This window comes from Oncorhynchus tshawytscha, linkage group LG21, assembly GCF_018296145.1.
Source record: "Oncorhynchus tshawytscha isolate Ot180627B linkage group LG21, Otsh_v2.0, whole genome shotgun sequence".
Classification (NCBI taxonomy): Eukaryota; Metazoa; Chordata; class Actinopteri; order Salmoniformes; family Salmonidae; genus Oncorhynchus; species Oncorhynchus tshawytscha.
In genome coordinates, this window is record NC_056449.1 from 32,035,161 (window position 1) to 32,061,204 (window position 26,044).

Here is a 26,044-nt window from a genome sequence, read left to right on the forward strand (position 1 = left end):
TATCTCCCCTCCATTCCTCTCATTGTGTCTCTCTATCTCCTCTCCATTCCTCTCCTTGTGTCTCTCTATCTCCCCTCCATTCCTCTCATTGTGTCTCTCTATCTCCTCTCCATTCCTCTCCTTGTGTCTCTCTATCTCCCCTCCATTCCTCTCATTGTGTCTCTCTATCTCCCCTCCATTCCTCTCATTGTGTCTCTCTATCTCCCCTCCATTCCTCTCATTGTGTCTCTCTATCTCCCCTCCATTCCTCTCATTGTGTCTCTCTATCTCCCTCCATTCCTCTCCTTGTGTCTCTCTATCTCCCCTCCATTCCTCTCATTGTGTCTCTCTATCTCCCTCCATTCCTCTCCTTGTGTCTCTCTATCTCCCCTCCATTCCTCTCCTCGTGTCTCTCTATCTCCCCTCCATTCCTCCTCCTCTCCTCTTGTCTCTCTATCTCCCCTCCATTCCTCTCCTCGTGTCTCTCTATCTCCTCTCCATTCCTCTCCTTGTGTCTCTCTATCTCCCCTCCATTCCTCTCCTCGTGTCTCTCTATCTCCCCTCCATTCCTCACCTCATCTCTCTATCTCCCCTCCATTCCTCACCTCATCTCTCTATCTCCCCTCCATTCCTCACCTCATCTCTCTATCTCCCCTCCATTCCTCACCTCATCTCTCTATCTCCCCTCCATTCCTCACCTCATCTCTCTATCTCCCCTCCATTCCTCTCCTCGTGTCTCTCTATCTCCCTCCATTCCTCTCCTTGTGTCTCTCTATCTCCCCTCCATTCCTCTCCTCTCTCTATCTCCCCTCCATTCCTCACCTCATCTCTCTATCTCCTCTCCATTCCTCTCCTCATCTCTCTATCTCCTCTCCATTCCTCCTCTCGTGTCTCTATCTCCCCTCCATTCCTCTCATCTCTATCTCTCCATTCCTCACCTCTTGTCTTTCTATCTCCTCTCCATTCCTCACCTCATCTCTCTATCTCCTCTCCATTCCTCTCCTCGTGTCTCTCTATCTCCCCTCTATTCCTCACCTCATCTCTCTATCTCCTCTCCATTCCTCTCCTCGTGTCTCTCTATCTCCTCTCCATTCCTCTCCTCGTGTCTCTCTATCTCCCCTCTATTCCTCACCTCATCTCTCTATCTCCCCTCCATTCCTCTCCTCGTGTCTCTCTATCTCCTCTCCATTCCTCTCCTCGTGTCTCTCTATCTCCCCTCTATTCCTCACCTCATCTCTCTAACTCCCCTCCATTCCTCTCGCCTCTCTATCTCCCCTCCATTCCTCTCCTCATCTCTCTAACTCCCCTCCATTCCTCTCGCCTCTCTATCTCCACTCCATCCTTTTCCTCTTCTGCCTAGGTGACCTTGTCCTGGAAGATGTAGAGGTTGTTACTGGCTGCCACGGCGATGATGTTTTCCTGTGGGTGCCAGGCGGAGTGGAGGATCTTCTTACTGAAGTCCAGACTGTCAACAGTCACCTCGTCTTTACGACGCTTCCCACCCACACACACCTAGAGAGGAAGAGAGGAGAGGAGGTGAGAAGAGGAGGTGAGAAGAGGAGGTGAGGAGAGGTGAGGAGAGGTGAGGAGAGGTGAGGATGATTGAGGAGAGGAGATGAGGAGAGGTGAGATGAGGAGGTGAGGAGTTGAGGAGAGGAGGTGAGGAGAGGAGATGCGAGGAGAGGAGGTGAGGAGAGGAGATGCGTGGAGAGGAGGTGAGGAGAGGTGAGGAGGTGAGGAGAGGAGATGTGAGGAGAGGAGGTGAGGAGAGGAGATGTGAGGAGAGGAGGTGAGGAGAGGTGAGGAGGTGAGGAGAGGAGATGTGAGGAGAGGAGGTGAGGAGAGGAGATGTGAGGAGAGGAGATGTGAGGAGAGGAGGTGAGGACAGGAGAGACTTCATGAGCACATACTAACACAGATTGTTAGTATTTCCTCCTCTTCAGTTTCACATAAACAAAATCCTAACATTGGACATTTGCTAATCTTACACAAATCCATTAAAACAAATCCATCAATGGCCTAGGGTTGTCTAGCAATCTGCACACATACCATGGCTTACAATCCGGCCTCTGCTATTTCAGCACTCTATCTTTCACCTCTAACTCTCTCTATCCAATAATCATACAAAGACTTACAAAATATACCACATAGAATCTTCTTTTGACATACCATCAACCCAAAAGAAAAGAGTTTTGGTACATATTTCACATGTAATTGTGTTACAGTATTACCTTGCGTGGTTTGAGGATGGCCCGGGGTTTGCTGTTCTCTCTGGAAGCCTCCAGAGTCACATCTTTCTTGGTGTTCCGATCAAACATCCGGAAGAAATTATTATATGACCCCGTCATTATGACACTGGAGAGAGACAAGAGGAGATTTACACACAGACACACACACATACTGTACACACACACACACACACACACGCACGCACACACACACACACTAACACACGCACACTAACACACACACACACACACACACACTAACACACACACACACGCACACGCACACACTAACACACACACACACACACACGCAAGATCACACTCACCTGTCTGACCCGTTCCAGACACACTCAAACTTGTCGAAGATGCAGTCGTTCTCGTACAGAGAACACAGCTTACCCCTCAGGTAGTCATGGACCTGGGGACAAACAACAAGATCACTATTGTTACAATGTCACTGATATGAACGATGAAACTACCCTTCTGGAGAGCAAGGTGTTTAGATAAATCAAATCAAATGACATAGACAACCTCCCCATCACTCAACCCAATCATCTGTCTTCCCTACGAATTACCCCAGGGAAGACTTACTGGACCCTGGATTCATTTGTAAGACTGATACTGGCTGTTAGTAAACCCCCCACAGTGACCCACAGTGACAGGTGACTCCCGGTCTACACTATCTGGTCAAAGACAGCCATACTGGGAAGGTCAGATCCTGTCAGGCGCAGAGTGATCGTGTCATCAGTCAGGCACGGGATGAACATGTCATCATGAAGCATGTCTAGGGTGTGAAGTAATCAAAAGTCAATCAATAGTCACACACACATGCACGCATCCACACACGGCCACACGCATGGCAAAACACACACAGCGTACACACACAGTGTACACACACACAGAGAACACACACACAGCGTACACCACCTGGTATGTCTGGACCGGTCTGGTCTCCATGTTGAGGTCCCACACCTTGACCGTCAGGTAGTCCCGTGTCATCAAGAAGCGCCCGCTGTGACTAAACTTGATGTCTGAGATGGAAGAGATGATCTCTGAGAAAAATGAACGAGTGGAGGGGTCCTCTGGCTCCTCAAAGACTGAGGGAGGGAGGGGGAGGGAGGGAGGGAGGGAGGGAGGGAGGGAGGGAGGGAGGGGGAGGGAGGGAGGGGAGGGAGGGAGGGAGGGAGGGAGGGAGGGAGGGAGGGAGGGAGGGAGGGAGGGAGGGAGGGAGGGGGAGGGAGGGAGGGAAGGAAATGAACAGTTACACCACAGTAATAACAAGCTGAATTGAATGAATTCTCTGTCTGCTTGGTGTGTGTGTGTGTGTGTGTGTGTTGTGTGTGTGTGTGTGTGTGTGTGTGTGTGTGTGTGTGTGTGTGTGTGTGTGTGTGTGTGTGTGTGTGTGTGTTCCACCCCTGCTATGTTGACACAGGGAGAACAGCTCTGTGTTGTGTCAGTGGGGAGTCTAACGAGGGATGAAAACGAGGGGATAAAGGGATGAGGGAGAAAAGAAAACAAATCAATGTCATGGCGCTGGGCTTACTGGAGTCCTGCTGGATTAACAGGTGGTATTCATCACAGGGCTGTGTGTGTGTGTGTGTGTGTGTGTGTGTGTGTGTGTGTGTGTGTGTGTGTGTGTGTGTGTGTGTGTGTGTGTGTGTGTGTGTGTGTGTGTGTGTGTGTGTGTGTGTGTCTGTGTGTCTGTGTGTGTGTACGGGTCAACAGTAGTTCACTATATAGGGAATATGGACTCTGGTCAACAGTAGTACACTATATAGGGGATATGGACTCTGGTCAACAGTAGTACACTATATAGGGATATACTGGACTCTGGTCAACAGTAGTACACTATAGGGGATATGGACTCCGGTCAACAGTAGTACACTATATAGGGGATATGGACTCTGGTCAACAGTAGTACACTATATATGGACTCTGGTCAACAGATATGGACTCTGGTCAACAGTAGTACACTATATAGGGATATGGACTCCGGTCAACAGTAGTACACTATATAGGGATATGGACTCTGGTCAACAGTAGTACACTATGGACTCTGGTCAACAGTAGTACACTATATAGGGATATGGACTCCGGTCAACAGTAGTACACTATATATGGACTCTGGTCAACAGTAGTACACTATATATGGACTCTGGTCAACAGTAGTACACTATATAGGGATATGGACTCTGGTCAACAGTAGTACACTATATAGGGGATATGGACTCTGGTCAACAGTAGGGACTCGGTCAACAGTAGTACACTATATAGGGGATATGGACTCTGGTCAACAGTAGTACACTATAGGGGATATGGACTCTGGTCAACAGTAGTACACTATATAGGGATATGGACTCTGGTCAACAGTAGTACACTATATAGGGGATATGGACTCTGGTCAACAGTAGTACACTATATAGGGATATGGACTCTGGTCAACAGTAGTACACTATAGGGGATATGGACTCCGGTCAACAGTAGTACACTATATAGGGGATATGGACTCTGGTCAACAGTAGTACACTATATAGGGATATGGACTCTGGTCAACAGTAGTACACTATATAGGGATATGGACTCTGGTCAACAGTAGTACACTATATAGGGGATATGGACTCTGGTCAACAGTAGTACACTATATAGGGGGACTCTGGTCAACAGTAGTACACTATATAGGGGATATGGACTCTGGTCAACAGTAGTACACTATATAGGGGATATGGACTCTGGTACACAACAGTAGTACACTATATAGGGATATGGACTCTGGTCAACAGTAGTACACTATATAGGGATATGGACTCTGGTCAACAGTAGTACACTATATAGGGACTATGGTCAACAGTAGTACACTATATAGGGATATGGACTCCGGTCAACAGTAGTACACTATATAGGGATATGGACTCTGGTCAACAGTAGTACACTATATAGGGGATATGGACTCTGGTCAACAGTAGTACACTATATAGGGACTCGGTCAACAGTAGTACACTATATAGGGATATGGACTCTGGTCAACAGTAGTACACTATATAGGGACTCCGGTCAACAGTAGTACACTATATAGGGGATATGGACTCTGGTCAACAGTAGTACACTATATAGGGATATGGACTCTGGTAAACAGTAGTACACTATATAGGGATATGGACTCTGGTCAACAGTAGTACACTATATAGGGAATATGGACTCTGGTCAACAGTAGTACACTATATAGGGATATGGACTCTGGTCAACAGTAGTACACTATATAGGGAATATGGACTCTGGTCAACAGTAGTACACTATATAGGGATATGGATTCTGGTCAACAGTAGTACACTATATAGGGGATATGGACTCTGGTCAACAGTAGTACACTATATAGGGATATGGACTCTGGTCAACAGTAGTACACTATATAGGGATATGGATTCTGGTCAACAGTAGTACTATATAGGGACTCCGGTCAACAGTAGTACACTATATAGGGGATATGGACTCTGGTCAACAGTAGTACACTATATCTGGTCAACAGTAGTACACTATATAGGGATATGGACTCTGGTCAACAGTAGTACACTATATAGGGACTCCGGTCAACAGTAGTACACTATATAGGGGATATGGACTCTGGTCAACAGTAGTACACTATATAGGGGATATGGACTCTGGTAAACAGTAGTACACTATATAGGGATATGGACTCTGGTCAACAGTAGTACACTATATAGGGGATATGGACTCTGGTCAACAGTAGTACACTATATGGGACTCCGGTCAACAGGGTACACTATATAGGGGATATGGACTCTGGTCAACAGTAGTACACTATATAGGGATATGGACTCTGGTCAACAGTAGTACACTATATAGGGACTCCGGTCAACAGTAGTACACTATATAGGGGATATGGACTCTGGTCAACAGTAGTACACTATATAGGGAATATGGACTCTGGTCAACAGTAGTACACTATATATATGGACTCTGGTCAACAGTAGTACACTATATAGGGATATGGACTCTGGTCAACAGTAGTACACTATATATGGGTCAACAGTAGTACACTATATAGGGACTCTGGTCAACAGTAGTACACTATATAGGGAATATGGACTCTGGTCAACAGTAGTACACTATATGGTCAACAGTAGTACACTATATAGGGGATATGGACTCTGGTCAACAGTAGTACACTATATAGGGGATATGGACTCTGGTCAACAGTAGTACACTATATAGGGGGACTCCGGTCAACAGTAGTACACTATATAGGGGATATGGACTCTGGTCAACAGAATATGGAGTACAGTAGTACACTATATAGGGATATGGACTCTGGTCAACAGGTCAACAGTAGTACACTATATAGGGGATATGGACTCTGGTCAACAGTAGTACACTATATAGGGAATATGGACTCTGGTCAACAGTAGTACACTATATAGGGGATATGGACTCTGGTCAACAGTAGTACACTATATAGGGGATATATGGACTCCGGTCAACAGTAGTACACTATATAGGGGATATGGACTCTGGTCAACAGTAGTACACTATATAGGGGATATGGACTCTGGTCAACAGTAGTACACTATACGGTCAACAGTAGTACACTATATAGGGGATATGGACTCTGGTCAACAGTAGTACACTATATAGGGGATATGGACTCTGGTCAACAGTAGTACACTATATAGGGGATATGGACTCTGGTCAACAGTAGTACACTATATAGGGATATGGACTCTGGTCAACAGTAGTACACTATATAGGGACTCCGGTCAACAGTAGTACACTATATAGGGGATATGGACTCTGGTCAACAGTAGTACACTATATAGGGAATATGGACTCTGGTCAACAGTAGTACACTATATAGGGAATATGGACTCTGGTCAACAGTAGTACACTATATAGGGAATATGGACTCTGGTCAACAGTAGTACACTATATAGGGGATATGGACTCTGGTCAACAGTAGTACACTATATAGGGAATATGGACTCTGGTCAACAGTAGTACACTATATAGGGGATATGGACTCTGGTCAACAGTAGTACACTATATAGGGACTCCGGTCAACATAGTACACTATATAGGGGATATGGACTCTGGTCAACAGTAGTACACTATATAGGGAATATGGACTCTGGTCAACAGTAGTACACTATATAGGGACTCCGGTCAACAGTAGTACACTATATAGGGGATATGGACTCTGGTAAACAGTAGTACACTATATAGGGAATATGGACTCTGGTCAACAGTAGTACACTATATAGGGATATGGACTCTGGTCAACAGTAGTACACTATATAGGGATATGGACCGGTCAACAGTAGTACACTATATAGGGGATATGGACTCTGGTCAACAGTAGTACACTATATAGGGATATGGACTCTGGTAAACAGTAGTACACTATATAGGGAATATGGACTCTGGTAAACAGTAGTACAGTATATAGGGACTCCGGTCAACAGTGGTACACTATATAGGGGATATGGACTCTGGTCAACAGCAGTACACTATATAGGGAATATGGACTCTGGTCAACAGTAGTACACTATATAGGGACTCCGGTCAACAGTAGTACACTATATAGGGGATATGGACTCTGGTAAACAGTAGTACACTATATAGGGAATATGGACTCTGGTCAACAGTAGTACACTATATAGGGGATATGGACTCTGGTCAACAGCAGTACACTATATAGGGAATATGGACTCTGGTCAACAGTAGTACACTATATAGGGACTCCGGTCAACAGTAGTACACTATATAGGGGATATGGACTCTGGTAAACAGTAGTACACTATATAGGGAATATGGACTCTGGTCAACAGTAGTACACTATATAGGGACTCCGGTCAACAGTAGTACACTATATAGGGGATATGGACTCTGGTAAACAGTAGTACACTATATAGGGAATATGGACTCTGGTCAACAGTAGTACACTATATAGGGGATATGGACTCTGGTCAACAGTAGTACACTATATAGGGAATATGGACTCTGGTAAACAGTAGTACACTATATAGGGACTCCGGTCAACAGTAGTACACTATATAGGGGATATGGACTCCGGTCAACAGTAGTACACTATATAGGGGATATGGACTCTGGTCAACAGTAGTACACTATATAGGGACTCCGGTCAACAGTAGTACACTATATAGGGATATGGACTCTGGTCAACAGTAGTACACATATAGATATGGACTCTGGTCAACAGTAGTACACTATATAGGACTCCGGGGTACACTATATAGGGGATATGGACTCTGGTCAACAGTAGTACACTATATAGGGGATATGGACTCTGGTCAACAGTAGTACACTATATAGGGATATGGACTCTGGTCAACAGTAGTACACTATATAGGGATATGGACTCTGGTCAACAGTAGTACACTATATAGGGACTCCGGTCAACAGTAGTACACTATATAGGGGATATGGACTCTGGTCAACAGTAGTACACTATATAGGGATATGGACTCTGGTCAACAGTAGTACACTATATAGGGACTCCGGTCAACAGTAGTACACTATATAGGGATATGGACTCTGGTCAACAGTAGTACACTATATAGGGATATGGACTCTGGTCAACAGTAGTACACTATATAGGGATATGGACTCTGGTCAACAGTAGTACACTATATAGGGGATATGGACTCTGGTCAACAGTAGTACACTATATAGGGACTCCGGTCAACAGTAGTACACTATATAGGGATATGGACTCTGGTCAACAGCAGTACACTATATAGGGAATATGGACTCTGGTCAACAGTAGTACACTATATAGGGACTCCGGTCAACAGTAGTACACTATATAGGGATATGGACTCTGGTAAACAGTAGTACACTATATAGGGAATATGGACTCTGGTCAACAGTAGTACACTATATAGGGATATGGACTCTGGTCAACAGTAGTACACTATATAGGGATATGGACTCTGGTAAACAGTAGTACACTATATAGGGAATATGGACTCTGGTCAACAGTAGTACACTATATAGGGATATGGACTCTGGTAAACAGTAGTACACTATATAGGGAATATGGACTCTGGTAAACAGTAGTACACTATATAGGGACTCCGGTCAACAGTAGTACACTATATAGGGATATGGACTCTGGTCAACAGTAGTACACTATATAGGGGATATGGACTCTGGTCAACAGTAGTACACTATATAGGGATATGGACTCTGGGTAGATATGGACTCTGGTCAACAGTAGTACACTATATAGGGATATGGACTCTGGTCAACAGTAGTACACTATATAGGGATATGGACTGGTCAACAGTAGTACACTATATAGGGGATATGGACTCTGGTCAACAGTAGTACACTATATAGGGGATATGGACTCTGGTCAACAGTAGTACACTATATAGGGGATATGGACTCTGGTCAACACAGTACACTATATAGGGAATATGGACTCTGGTCAACTATATAGGGATATGGACTCTGGTAAACAGTAGTACACTATATAGGGAATATGGACTCTGGTCAACAGTAGTACACTATATAGGGATATGGATTCTGGTCAACAGTAGTACACTATATAGGGAATATGGACTCCGGTCAACAGTAGTACACTATATAGGGGATATGGACTCTGGTAAACAGTAGTACACTATATAGGGAATATGGACTCTGGTCAACAGTAGTACACTATATAGGGATATGGACTCTGGTCAACAGTAGTACACTATATAGGGACTCCGGTCAACAGTAGTACACTATATAGGGGATATGGACTCTGGTCAACAGTAGTACACTATATAGGGACTCCGGTCAACAGTAGTACACTATATAGGGGATATGGACTCTGGTCAACAGTAGTACACTATATAGGGACTCCGGTCAACAGTAGTACACTATATAGGGGATATGGACTCTGGTCAACAGTAGTACACTATATAGGGGATATGGACTCTGGTCAACAGTAGTACACTATATAGGGAATATGGACTCTGGTCAACAGTAGTACACTATATAGGGGATATGGACTCTGGTCAACAGTAGTACACTATATAGGGACTCCGGTCAACAGTAGTACACTATATAGGGGATATGGACTCTGGTCAACAGCAGTACACTATATAGGGAATATGGACTCTGGTCAACAGTAGTACACTATATAGGGACTCCGGTCAACAGTAGTACACTATATAGGGGATATGGACTCTGGTAAACAGTAGTACACTATATAGGGAATATGGACTCTGGTCAACAGTAGTACACCATATAGGGACTCCGGTCAACAGTAGTACACTATATAGGGGATATGGACTCTGGTCAACAGTAGTACACCATATAGGGACTCCGGTCAACAGTAGTACACTATATAGGGGATATGGACTCTGGTAAACAGTAGTACACTATATAGGGAATATGGACTCTGGTCAACAGTAGTACACTATATAGGGACTCCGGTCAACAGTAGTACACTATATAGGGACTCCGGTCAACAGTAGTACACTATATAGGGGATATGGACTCCGGTCAACAGTAGTACACTATATAGGTGATATGGACTCTGGTCAACAGTAGTACACTATATAGGGGATATGGACTCTGGTCAACAGTAGTACACTATATAGGGGATATGGACTCTGGTCAACAGTAGTACACTATATAGGGGATATGGACTCTGGTAAACAGTAGTACACTATATAGGGAATATGGACTCTGGTAAACAGTAGTACAGTATATAGGGACTCCGGTCAACAGTAGTACACTATATAGGGGATATGGACTCCGGTCAACAGTAGTACACTATATAGGGGATATGGACTCTGGTCAACAGACTATATAGGGGATATGGACTCTGGTCAACAGTAGTACACTATATAGGGGATATGGACTCCGGTCAACAGTAGTACACTATATAGGGATATGGACTCTGGTCAACAGTAGTACACTATATAGATATGGACTCCGGTCAACAGTAGTACACTATATAGGGATATGGACTCTGGTCAACAGTAGTACACTATATAGGGGATATGGACTCTGGTCAACAGTAGTACACTATATAGGGGATATGGACTCTGGTCAACAGTAGTACACTATATAGGGAATATGGACTCTGGTCAACAGTAGTACACTATATAGGGATATGGACTCTGGTCAACAGTAGTACACTATATAGGGGATATGGACTCTGGTCAACAGTAGTACACTATATAGGGGATATGGACTCTGGTCAACAGTAGTACACTATATATATGGACTCTGGTCAACAGTAGTACACTATATAGGGGATATGGACTCTGGTCAACAGTAGTACACTATATAGGGATATGGACTCTGGTCAACAGTAGTACACTATATAGGGGATATATAGTAGATATGGACTCTGGTCAACAGTAGTACACTATATAGGGATATGGACTCTGGTAAACAGTAGTACACTATATAGGGACTCCGGTCAACAGTAGTACACTATATAGGGTATATGGACTCTGGTCAACAGTAGTACACTATATAGGGACTCCGGTCAACAGTAGTACACTATATAGGGGATATGGACTCTGGTCAACAGTAGTACACTATATAGGGGATATGGACTCTGGTAAACAGTAGTACACTATATAGGGAATATGGACTCTGGTCAACAGTAGTACACTATATAGGGGATATGGACTCTGGTCAACAGTAGTACACTATATAGGGACTCCGGTCAACAGTGGTACACTATATAGGGGATATGGACTCTGGTCAACAGCAGTACACTATATAGGGAATATGGACTCTGGTCAACAGTAGTACACTATATAGGGGATATGGACTCCGGTCAACAGTAGTACACTATATAGGGGATATGGACTCTGGTAAACAGTAGTACACTATATAGGGAATATGGACTCTGGTCAACAGTAGTACACTATATAGGGGATATGGACTCTGGTCAACAGCAGTACACTATATAGGGAATATGGACTCTGGTCAACAGTAGTACACTATATAGGGACTCCGGTCAACAGTAGTACACTATATAGGGGATATGGACTCTGGTAAACAGTAGTACACTATATAGGGAATATGGACTCTGGTCAACAGTAGTAAACTATATAGGGACTCCGGTCAACAGTAGTACACTATATAGGGGATATGGACTCTGGTCAACAGTAGTACACTATATAGGGGATATGGACTCTGGTCAACAGTAGTACACTATATAGGGGATATGGACTCTGGTCAACAGTAGTACACTATATAGGGATATGGACTCTGGTAAACAGTAGTACACTATATAGGGAATATGGACTCTGGTCAACAGTAGTAGGGGATATGGACTCTGGTCAACAGTAGTACACTATATAGGGGATATGGACTCTGGTCAACAGTAGTACACTATATAGGGGATATGGACTCTGGTCAACAGTAGTACACTATATAGGGATATGGACTCTGGTCAACAGTAGTACACTATATAGGGGATATGGACTCTGGTCAACAGTAGTACACTATATAGGGGATATGGACTCTGGTCAACAGTAGTACACTATATAGGGGATATGGACTCTGGTCAACAGTAGTACACTATATAGGGACTCCGGTCAACAGTAGTACACTATATAGGGGATATGGACTCTGGTCAACAGTAGTACACTATATAGGGGATATGGACTCTGGTCAACAGTAGTACACTATATAGGGGATATGGACTCTGGTCAACAGTAGTACACTATATAGGGAATATGGACTCTGGTCAACAGTAGTACACTATATAGGGACTCCGGTCAACAGTAGTACACTATATAGGGGATATGGACTCTGGTCAACAGTAGTACACTATATAGGGAATATGGACTCTAGTCAACAGTAGTACACTATATAGGGACTCTGGTCAACAGTAGTACACTATATAGGGGATATGGACTCTGGTCAACAGTAGTACACTATATAGGGACTCTGGTCAACAGTAGTACACTATATAGGGGATATGGACTCTGGTAAACAGTAGTACACTATATAGGGAATATGGACTCTGGTAAACAGTAGTACACTATATAGGGACTCCGGTCAACAGTAGTACACTATATATATGGACTCTGGTCAACAGTAGTACACTATATAGGGATATGGACTCTGGTCAACAGTAGTACACTATATAGGGGATATGGACTCTGGTCAACAGTAGTACACTATATAGGGACTCCGGTCAACAGTAGTACACTATATAGGGATATGGACTCTGGTCAACAGTAGTACACTATATAGGGGATATGGACTCTGGTCAACAGTAGTACACTATATAGGGACTCGGTCAACAGTAGTACACTATATAGGGATATGGACTCTGGTCAACAGTAGTACACTATATAGGGATATGGACTCTGGTCAACAGTAGTACACTATATAGGGATATGGACTCTGGTCAACAGTAGTACACTATATAGGGAATATGGACTCTGGTCAACAGTAGTACACTATATAGGGACTCCGGTCAACAGTAGTACACTATATAGGGGATATGGACTCTGGTCAACAGTAGTACACTATATAGGGATATGGACTCTGGTCAACAGTAGTACATATAGGGATGGACTCGGTCAACAGTAGTACACTATATAGGGATATGGACTCTGGTCAACAGTAGTACACTATATATAGGGATATGGACTCTAGGGAATATGGACTCTGGTCAACAGTAGTACACTATATAGGGGATATGGACTCTGGTCAACAGTAGTACACTATATAGGGGATATGGATTCTGGTCAACAGTAGTACACTATATAGGGGATATGGACTCTGGTAAACAGTAGTACACTATATAGGGAATATGGACTCTGGTCAACAGTAGTACACTATATAGGGGATATGGATTCTGGTCAACAGTAGTACACTATATAGGGACTCCGGTCAACAGTAGTACACTATATAGGGGATATGGACTCTGGTAAACAGTAGTACACTATATAGGGAATATGGACTCTGGTCAACAGTAGTACACTATATAGGGGATATATGGACTATATAGGGACTGGTCAACAGTAGTACACTATATAGGGATATGGACTCTGGTCAACAGTAGTACACTATATACTCCGGTCAACAGGTACACTATATAGGGATATGGACTCTGGTCAACAGTAGTACACTATATAGGGGATATGGACTCTGGTCAACAGTAGTACACTATATAGGGACTCCGGTCAACAGTGGTACACTATATAGGGGATATGGACTCTGGTCAACAGCAGTACACTATATAGGGAATATGGACTCTGGTCAACAGTAGTACACTATATAGGGACTCCGGTCAACAGTAGTACACTATATTATGGATATGGACTCTGGTAAACAGTAGTACACTATATAGGGAATATGGACTCTGGTCAACAGTAGTACACTATATAGGGGATATGGACTCTGGTCAACAGCAGTACACTATATAGGGAATATGGACTCTGGTCAACAGTAGTACACTATATAGGGACTCCGGTCAACAGTAGTACACTATATAGGGGATATGGACTCTGGTAAACAGTAGTACACTATATAGGGAATATGGACTCTGGTCAACAGTAGTACACTATATGGACTCGGTCAACAGTAGTACACTATATAGGGGATATGGACTCTGGTAAACAGTAGTACACTATATAGGGAATATGGACTCTGGTCAACAGTAGTACACTATATAGGGGATATGGACTCTGGTAAACAGTAGTACACTATATAGGGAATATGGACTCTGGTAAACAGTAGTACAGTATATAGGGACTCCGGTCAACAGTAGTACACTATATAGGGGATATGGACTCCGGTCAACAGTAGTACACTATATAGGGGATATGGACTCTGGTAAACAGTAGTACACTATATAGGGACTCCGGTCAACAGTAGTACACTATATAGGGGATATGGACTCCGGTCAACAGTAGTACACTATATAGGTGATATGGACTCTGGTCAACAGTAGTACACTATATAGGGACTCCGGTCAACAGTAGTACACTATATAGGGGATATGGACTCTGGTCAACAGTAGTACACTATATAGGGGATATGGACTCTGGTCAACAGTAGTACACTATATAGGGGATATGGACTCTGGTAAACAGTAGTACACTATATAGGGAATATGGACTCTGGTAAACAGTAGTACACTATATAGGGGATATGGACTCGGTCAACAGTAGTACACTATATAGGGGATATGGACTATATGGAGTAGGGATATGGACTCCGGTCAACAGTAGTACACTATATAGGGGATATGGACTCTGGTCAACAGTAGTACATATATATGGACTCTGGTCAACAGTAGTACACTATATAGGGATATGGACTCTGGTCAACAGTAGTACACTATATAGGGGATATGGACTCTGGTCAACAGTAGTACACTATATAGGGGATATGGACTCTGGTCAACAGTAGTACACTATATAGGGGATATGGACTCTGGTCAACAGTAGTACACTATATGGACTCCGGTCAACAGTAGTACACTATATAGGGATATGGACTCTGGTCAACAGCAGTACACTATATAGGGAATATGGACTCTGGTCAACAGTAGTACACTATATAGGGACTCCGGTCAACAGTAGTACACTATATAGGGATATGGACTCTGGTCAACAGTAGTACACTATATAGGGATATGGACTCTGGTCAACAGTAGTACACTATATAGGGATATGGACTCTGGTCAACAGTAGTACACTATATAGGGGATATGGACTCTGGTCAACAGTAGTACACTATATAGGGACTCCGGTCAACAGTAGTACACTATATAGGGGATATGGACTCTGGTCAACAGCAGTACACTATATAGGGAATATGGACTCTGGTCAACAGTAGTACACTATATAGGGACTCCGGTCAACAGTAGTACACTATATAGGGGATATGGACTCTGGTAAACAGTAGTACACTATATAGGGAATATGGACTCTGGTCAACAGTAGTACACTATATAGGGACTCCGGTCAACAGTAGTACACTATATAGGGGATATGGACTCTGGTAAACAGTAGTACACTATATAGGGAATATGGACTCTGGTCAACAGTAGTACACTATATAGGGGATATGGACTCTGGTAAACAGTAGTACACTATATAGGGAATATGGACTCTGGTAAACAGTAGTACAGTATATAGGGACTCCGGTCAACAGTAGTACACTATATAGGGGATATGGACTCTGGTCAACAGTAGTACACTATATAGGGAATATGAACTCTGGTCAACAGTAGTACACTATAGGGATATGGACTCTGGTCAACAGTAGTACACTATATATGGACTCCGGTCAACAGTAGTACACTATATAGGGGATATGGACTCTGGTCAACAGTAGTACACTATATAGGGACTCTGGTCAACAGTAGTACACTATATAGGGGATATGGACTCTGGTAAACAGTAGTACACTATATAGGGAATATGGACTCTGGTCAACAGTAGTACACTATATAGGGGATATGGACTCTGGTCAACAGTAGTACACTATATAGGGAATATGGACTCCGGTCAACAGTAGTACACTATATAGGGATATGGACTCTGGTAAACAGTAGTACACTATATAGGGATATGGATTCTGGACTAGTACACTATATAGGGACTCCGGTCAACAGTAGTACACTATATAGGGATATGGACTCTGGTAAACAGTAGTACACTATATAGGGGATATGGACTCCGGTCAACAGTAGTACACTATATAGGGTATATGGACTCTGGTCAACAGTAGTACACTATATAGGGACTCCGGTCAACAGTAGTACACTATATAGGGGATATGGACTCTGGTCAACAGTAGTACACTATATAGGGATATGGACTCTGGTAAACAGTAGTACACTATATAGGGAATATGGACTCTGGTCAACAGTAGTACACTATATAGGGATATGGACTCTGGTCAACAGTAGTACACTATATAGGGACTCCGGTCAACAGTAGTACACTATATAGGGATATGGACTCTGGTCAACAGTAGTACACTATATAGGGAATATGGACTCTGGTCAACAGTAGTACACTATATAGGGACTCCGGTCAACAGTAGTACACTATATAGGGGATATGGACTCTGGTAAACAGTAGTACACTATATAGGGAATATGGACTCTGGTCAACAGTAGTACACTATATAGGGGATATGGACTCTGGTCAACAGTAGTACACTATATAGGGAATATGGACTCTGGTCAACAGTAGACTATATAGGGACTCCGGTCAACAGTAGTACACTATATAGGGGATATGGACTCTGGTAAACAGTAGTACACTATATAGGGAATATGGACTCTGGTCAACAGTAGTACACTATATAGGGACTCCGGTCAACAGTAGTACACTTATAGGGGATATGGACTCTGGTCAACAGTAGTACACTATATAGGGGATATGGACTCTGGTCAACAGTAGTACACTATATAGGGATATGGACTCTGGTAAACAGTAGTACACTATATAGGGACTCCGGTCAACAGTAGTACACTATATAGGGATATGGACTCTGGTCAACAGTAGTACACTATATAGGGATATGGACTCTGGTCAACAGTAGTACACTATATAGGGACTCCGGTCAACAGTAGTACACTATATAGGGGATATGGACTCTGGTCAACAGTAGTACACTATATAGGGATATGGACTCTGGTCAACAGTAGTACACTATATAGGGACTCCGGTCAACAGTAGTACACTATATAGGGATATGGACTCTGGTCAACAGTAGTACACTATATAGGGGATATGGACTCTGGTCAACAGTAGTACACTATATAGGGATATGGACTCTGGTCAACAGTAGTACACTATATAGGGGATATGGACTCTGGTCAACAGTAGTACACTATATAGGGACTCCGGTCAACAGTAGTATAGGGGATATGGACTCTGGTCAACAGCAGTACACTATATAGGGAATATGGACTCTGGTCAACAGTAGTACACTATATAGGGACTCCGGTCAACAGTAGTACACTATATAGGGATATGGACTCTGGTAAACAGTAGTACACTATATAGGGAATATGGACTCTGGTAGTAGTACACTATATAGGGACTCCGGTCAACAGTAGTACACTATATAGGGGATATGGACTCTGGTAAACAGTAGTACACTATATAGGGAATATGGACTCTGGTCAACAGTAGTACACTATATAGGGATATGGACTCTGGTAAACAGTAGTACACTATATAGGGAATATGGACTCTGGTAAACAGTAGTACAGTATATAGGGACTCCGGTCAACAGTAGTACACTATATAGGGATATGGACTCCGGTCAACAGTAGTACACTATATAGGGGATATGGACTCTGGTCAACAGTAGTACACTATATAGGGGATATGGACTCTGGTCAACAGTAGTACACTATATAGGGACTCCGGTCAACAGTAGTACACTATATAGGGATATGGACTCTGGTCAACAGTAGTACACTATATAGGGGGACTCCGGTCAACAGTAGTACACTATATAGGGGATATGGACTCTGGTCAACAGTAGTACACTATATAGGGGATATGGACTCTGGTAAACAGTAGTACACTATATAGGGGATATGGACTCTGGTCAACAGCAGTACACTATATAGGGAATATGGACTCTGGTCAACAGTAGTACACTATATAGGGGATATGGACTCTGGTAAACAGTAGTACACTATATAGGGAATATGGACTCTGGTCAACAGTAGTACACTATATAGGGGATATGGATTCTGGTCAACAGTAGTACACTATATAGGGAATATGGACTCCGGTCAACAGTAGTACACTATATAGGGGATATGGACTCTGGTAAACAGTAGTACACTATATAGGGAATATGGACTCTGGTCAACAGTAGTACACTATATAGGGGATATGGATTCTGGTCAACAGTAGTACACTATATAGGGACTCCGGTCAACAGTAGTACACTATATAGGGGATATGGACTCTGGTAAACAGTAGTACACTATATACTCCGGTCAACAGTAGGGTATATGGACTCTGGTCAACAGTAGTACACTATATAGGGACTCCGGTCAACAGTAGTACACTATATAGGGATATGGACTCTGGTCAACAGTAGTACACTATATAGGGGATATGGACTCTGGTCAACAGTAGTACACTATATAGGGATATGGACTCTGGTCAACAGTAGTACACTATATAGGGATATGGATCAACAGGACTATTTGGGACTCCGGTCAACAGTAGTACACTATATAGTACACTATATAGGGATATGGACTCTGGTCAACAGTAGTACACTATATAGGGACTCCGGGTCAACAGTAGTACACTATATAGGGGGATATGGACTCTGGTAAACAGTAGTACACTATATAGGGAATATGGACTCTGGTCAACAGTAGTACACTATATAGGGATATGGACTCTGGTCAACAGTAGTACACTATATAGGGAATATGGACTCTGGTCAACAGTAGTACACTATATAGGGGATATGGACTCTGGTAAACAGTAGTACACTATATAGGGGGATATGGACTCTGGTCAACAGTAGTACACTATATAGGGACTCCGGTCAACAGTAGTACACTATATAGGGGATATGGACTCTGGTAAACAGTAGTAGACTCCGGTCAACAGTAGTACACTATATAGGGTATATGGACTCTGGTCAACAGTAGTACACTATATAGGGACTCCGGTCAACAGTAGTACACTATATAGGGGATATGGACTCTGGTCAACAGTAGTACACTATATAGGGGATATGGACTCTGGTAAACAGTAGTACACTATATAGGGAATATGGACTCTGGTCAACAGTAGTACACTATATAGGGGATATGGACTCTGGTCAACAGTAGTACACTATATAGGGACTCCGGTCAACAGTGGTACACTATATAGGGGATATGGACTCTGGTCAACAGCAGTACACTATATAGGGAATATGGACTCTGGTCAACAGTAGTACACTATATAGGGACTCCGGTCAACAGATATAGGGGATATGGACTCTGGTAAACAGTAGTACACTATATAGGGAATATGGACTCTGGTCAACAGTAGTACACTATATAGGGATATGGACTCTGGTCAACAGTAGTACACTATATAGGGGATATGGACTCTGGTCAACAGTAGTACACTATATAGGGACTCCGGTCAACAGTAGTACACTATATAGGGGATATGGACTCTGGTAAACAGTAGTACACTATATAGGGAATATGGACTCTGGTCAACAGTAGTACACTATATAGGGACTCCGGTCAACAGTAGTACACTATATAGGGATATGGACTCTGGTCAACAGTAGTACACTATATAGGGATATGGACTCTGGTCAACAGTAGTACACTATATAGGGATATGGATGGACTCTGGTCAACAGTAGTACACTATATAGGGATATGGACTCTGGTCAACAGTAGTACACTATATAGGGGATATGGACTCTGGTCAACAGTAGTACACTATATAGGGATATGGACTCTGGTCAACAGTAGTACACTATATAGGGATATGGACTCTGGTCAACAGCAGTACACTATATAGGGATATGGACTCTGGTCAACAGTAGTACACTATATAGGGACTCCGGTCAACAGTAGTACACTATATAGGGGATATGGACTCTGGTCAACAGTAGTACACTATATAGGGATATGGACTCTGGTCAACAGTAGTACACTATATAGGGATATGGACTCTGGTCAACAGTAGTACACTATATAGGGGATATGGACTCTGGTCAACAGTAGTACACTATATAGGGACTCCGGTCAACAGTAGTACACTATATAGGGGATATGGACTCTGGTCAACAGCAGTACACTATATAGGGAATATGGACTCTGGTCAACAGTAGTACACTATATAGGACTCCGGTCAACAGTAGTACACTATATAGGGGATATGGACTCTGGTAAACAGTAGTACACTATATAGGGAATATGGACTCTGGTCAACAGTAGTACACTATATAGGGACTGGACCTGGTCAACAGTAGTACACTATATAGGGGATATGGACTCTGGTAAACAGTAGTACACTATATAGGGAATATGGACTCTGGTCAACAGTAGTACACTATATAGGGGATATGGACTCTGGTAAACAGTAGTACACTATATAGGGAATATGGACTCTGGTAAACAGTAGTACAGTATATAGGGACTCCGGTCAACAGTAGTACACTATATAGGGGATATGGACTCCGGTCAACAGTAGTACACTATATAGGGGATATGGACTCTGGTCAACAGTAGTACACTATATAGGGGATATGGACTCTGGTCAACAGTAGTACACTATATAGGGACTCCGGTCAACAGTAGTACACTATATAGGGGATATGGACTCTGGTCAACAGTAGTACACTATATAGGGACTCCGGTCAACAGTAGTACACTATATAGGGGATATGGACTCTGGTCAACAGTAGTACACTATATAGGGGATATGGACTCTGGTAAACAGTAGTACACTATATAGGGGATATGGACTCTGGTCAACAGCAGTACACTATATAGGGAATATGGACTCTGGTCAACAGTAGTACACTATATAGGGGATATGGACTCTGGTAAACAGTAGTACACTATATAGGGAATATGGACTCTGGTCAACAGTAGTACACTATATAGGGGATATGGATTCTGGTCAACAGTAGTACACTATATAGGGAATATGGACTCCGGTCAACAGTAGTACACTATATAGGGGATATGGACTCTGGTAAACAGTAGTACACTATATAGGGAATATGGACTCTGGTCAACAGTAGTACACTATATAGGGGATATGGATTCTGGTCAACAGTAGTACACTATATAGGGACTCCGGTCAACAGTAGTACACTATATAGGGGATATGGACTCTGGTAAACAGTAGTACACTATATAGGGACTCCGGTCAACAGTAGTACACTATATAGGGTATATGGACTCTGGTCAACAGTAGTACACTATATAGGGACTCCGGTCAACAGTAGTACACTATATAGGGGATATGGACTCTGGTCAACAGTAGTACACTATATAGGGGATATGGACTCTGGTAAACAGTAGTACACTATATAGGGAATATGGACTCTGGTCAACAGTAGTACACTATATAGGGATATACTCTGGTGGACTATTTGGGACTGGTCAACAGTAGTACACTATATAGGGATATGGACTCTGGTCAACAGTAGTACACTATATAGGGGATATGGACTCTGGTAAACAGTAGTACACTTTATAGGGGATATGGACTCTGGTCAACAGCAGTACACTATATAGGGAATATGGACTCTGGTCAACAGTAGTACACTATATAGGGACTCCGGTCAACAGTAGTACACTATATAGGGGATATGGACTCTGGTCAACAGCAGTACACTATATAGGGAATATGGACTCTGGTCAACAGTAGTACACTATATAGGGACTCCGGTCAACAGTAGTACACTATATAGGGGATATGGACTCTGGTCAACAGTAGTACACTATATAGGGGATATGGACTCTGGTCAACAGCAGTACACTATATAGGGAATATGGACTCTGGTCAACAGTAGTACACTATATAGGGACTCCGGTCAACAGTAGTACACTATATAGGGGATATGGACTCTGGTAAACAGTAGTACACTATATAGGGAATATGGACTCTGGTCAACAGTAGTACACTATATAGGGGATATGGACTCTGGTCAACAGTAGTACACTATATAGGGACTCCGGTCAACAGTAGTACACTATATAGGGGATATGGACTCTGGTAAACAGTAGTACACTATATAGGGAATATGGATATGGTACACTATATAGGGACAGTAGTACACTATATAGGGGATATGGACTCTGGTCAACAGTAGTACACTATATAGGGACTCCGGTCAACAGTGGTACACTATATAGGGGATATGGACTCTGGTCAACAGCAGTACACTATATAGGGAATATGGACTCTGGTCAACAGTAGTACACTATATAGGGACTCCGGTCAACAGTAGTACACTATATAGGGGATATGGACTCTGGTAAACAGTAGTACACTATATAGGGAATATGGACTCTGGTCAACAGTAGTACACTATATAGGGGATATGGACTCTGGTCAACAGTAGTACACTATATAGGGAATATGGACTCTGGTCAACAGCAGTACACTATATAGGGAATATGGACTCTGGTCAACAGTAGTACACTATATAGGGACTCCGGTCAACAGTAGTACACTATATAGGGGATATGGACTCTGGTCAACAGCAGTACACTATATAGGGAATATGGACTCTGGTCAACAGTAGTACACTATATAGGGACTCCGGTCAACAGTAGTACACTATATAGGGGATATGGACTCTGGTAAACAGTAGTACACTATATAGGGGATATGGACTCTGGTCAACAGTAGTACACTATATAGGGACTCCGGTCAACAGTAGTACACTATATAGGGGATATGGACTCTGGTCAACAGTAGTAAACTATATAGGGGCTCTGGTCAACAGTAGTACACTATATAGGGGATAGGGTGCCGTTTGGGAATCAGCCGTAGTATTTCCACTGGGATATGGGTATGTTGTTGGGTATGTTATTATTATAGTATATGTATTTATTTAACATCTTACACCATCAATCCTCAGGCTTAAATGTCAATGTATTCATTATTAATTTCCTTCAGAGGGATATGCATATCATCTGACGCTCCCAGAGACAGACAGGGGCTTTGAGACATTGAGCCATTCCTTGTCTTGACTGGGTGAGAAGACAGACAGACAACCGTATTGATGTTTGTGGTTATCAGTCCTAGCCATGCCATTGACTGTAGTAGGATCATTTATTTTATTTAACCAGGCAAGTCAGTTAAGAACAAATTCTTATTTTCAATGACGGACTAGGAACAGTGGGTTAACAGCCTGTTCAGGGGCAGAACGACAGATTTGTACCTTGTCAGGTTACTAGTCCAACGCTCTAACCACTAGGCTACCCTGCCGCCCCAGGTTAAAGGTTGGTTCAATCGAGACCGAGACCGAGACTTGACTTCCCTCTCTCCCTTCTTTTATGAATCTATTTCCCCCTCCACAGATAGTGACATGGCTGTCACACCATGCGCCATGTCTGATTGGAGTGTGTGCGTGCGTGTGTGTGTGTCTGTGTGTATGCCTGTTCCCAGTACTCACACTTGCAGTGTGTGTCGCAGAGCGCCTGTTTCCTCATGTCACAGAGTCGTACTGACCCTCTACTGCTGCTGTAAGCCAAGGTGTTACACTGCTGAGGATGAAACTCTGCTGCTGTAATCACCTCCGTCAGATCCTCCATGTTACACGGCTTAATGTCCACGATGTCTGGGGACGGGCTCAGGGAGAAATAACACTTTTGGAGAACAACAGGATGTCACATTCAGTTAAATGTTTTGGATTGTTTATAGAGAAAGAGGAACAGAATACAGCCTTTAGCACTTGTTCCTAGAGGTCAAAGGTTATTAGAAGCAGCAGTCGGTAACCTATAAATGTTGTAGACAGATAAACTACGACAGTGGGTATGTTAGTATGGGGTTAAAGGGTAAAGGTGAAAGGATACTGAAGCTCTGGTCGGTGATCTCCAGGTTCCACAAGTTGACCCTGAGGTCGTCGGTGGAGATGTAGGTCTGGAGGTCAGAGTTCACAGAGATGGAGTTGATGTGGTAGGTGTGGGCGTTACTGAACACACGCCGCGCTGTCGCCTCCACCATCAGATCTGTGTTCTGGAGGACAGGAACCTGGCAGGGAGGAAGGGAGGTTTAACACAGTGCATATTTTCACATGACATGACTGACTCTTAAATATCATAAAACTTAATTGCCTCACAGATCTTAGAATCTAAGACGGAGAGAACATTCACCGATTGACATCTCTTTCTATTTCCGTACACAGTGAACGCCTGGTTCTATACAGCCATTAAGTCTCTGCTACACTTCATGTACTGTATGTCTCCACTTTAATGTAGTGGTAGACTGCACAGCAGCATGCCTAGTGAGCTTAGGACTGAGGGGACAGGGATGGCCTGAGTGGTACCACTGAGCCCTGCAGAGGAACTAGCTGTAATCCATTATGGTATATGACATACAGTACATGAGGACATAGGAAAAGCAGAGGAGATAGGAGAGAGAAAGAGAGAGAGAGACAGAGAGAGAGAGTACATTGTTACAGCATTGTATATATATATATATATATATATATATATATATATATATATAGAATATATAATTTGACATTTGCAATGTCTTTATTGTTTTGAAACTTCTGTATGAGTAATGTTTACTGTACATTTTTATTGTTTATTTCACTTTTGTATATTATCTACCTCACTTGCTTTGGCAATGTTAACACATGTTTCCCATGCCAATAAAGCCCCTTGAATTGAATTGAATTGAGAGAGAGAGAGAGAGAGAGAGAGAGAGAGAGAGAGAGACAGAGGAGAGAGACAGAGAGAGAGAGAGAGAGAGAGAGACAGAGACAGAGGAGAGAGGCCACTAATAGATGCACTGAACCGGGACTCTCTGTGTGAGAATTAAAGACCATGGTTGCCTGGGTGATGGGGTTGCAAAGAAAGGAGAGCGAAAGAGAGAGATGATCCCTTTCATCGTATTCATCTCAGTGCACATTTCGATCACTCTCTCACTGTCTCCTTCTTTCCCTGTCTCCCTATCTCCCTGTCTCCCTCTCTCCCTGTCTCCCTCTCTCCCTATCTCTCTGTCTCCCTATCTCCCTGTCTTCCTGTCTCCCTGTCTTCCTGTCTCCCTCTCTCCCTGTCTCCCTATCTCCCTGTCTTCCTGTCTCCCTCTCTCCCTATCTCCCTGTCTCCCTCTCTCCCTGTCTCC

General features: G+C 43.1%; 1 protein-coding gene across 2 annotated transcripts in view; it reads right to left on the minus strand.

Annotated features, from left to right (window-relative positions):
• Window positions 1-1,242: 1,242 nt before the first annotated feature.
• The window catches only part of LOC112257011 (serine/threonine-protein phosphatase 2A 55 kDa regulatory subunit B beta isoform-like), a 107,981-nt gene continuing 83,179 nt past the window's right edge, over window positions 1,243-26,044 (minus strand). For both annotated transcript variants that reach the window (XM_042303332.1, XM_042303333.1), the window contains exons 5-10: window positions 24,766-24,943; window positions 24,366-24,530; window positions 3,135-3,304; window positions 2,534-2,625; window positions 2,211-2,334; window positions 1,243-1,491 (exon numbers count right to left, since the gene is read on the minus strand). In XM_042303332.1, the coding sequence (XP_042159266.1) occupies window positions 1,336-1,491; window positions 2,211-2,334; window positions 2,534-2,625; window positions 3,135-3,304; window positions 24,366-24,530; window positions 24,766-24,943 (885 nt within the window). In that variant the 3' untranslated portion in view covers window positions 1,243-1,335. The remainder of the gene's footprint in view (window positions 1,492-2,210; window positions 2,335-2,533; window positions 2,626-3,134; window positions 3,305-24,365; window positions 24,531-24,765; window positions 24,944-26,044) is intronic.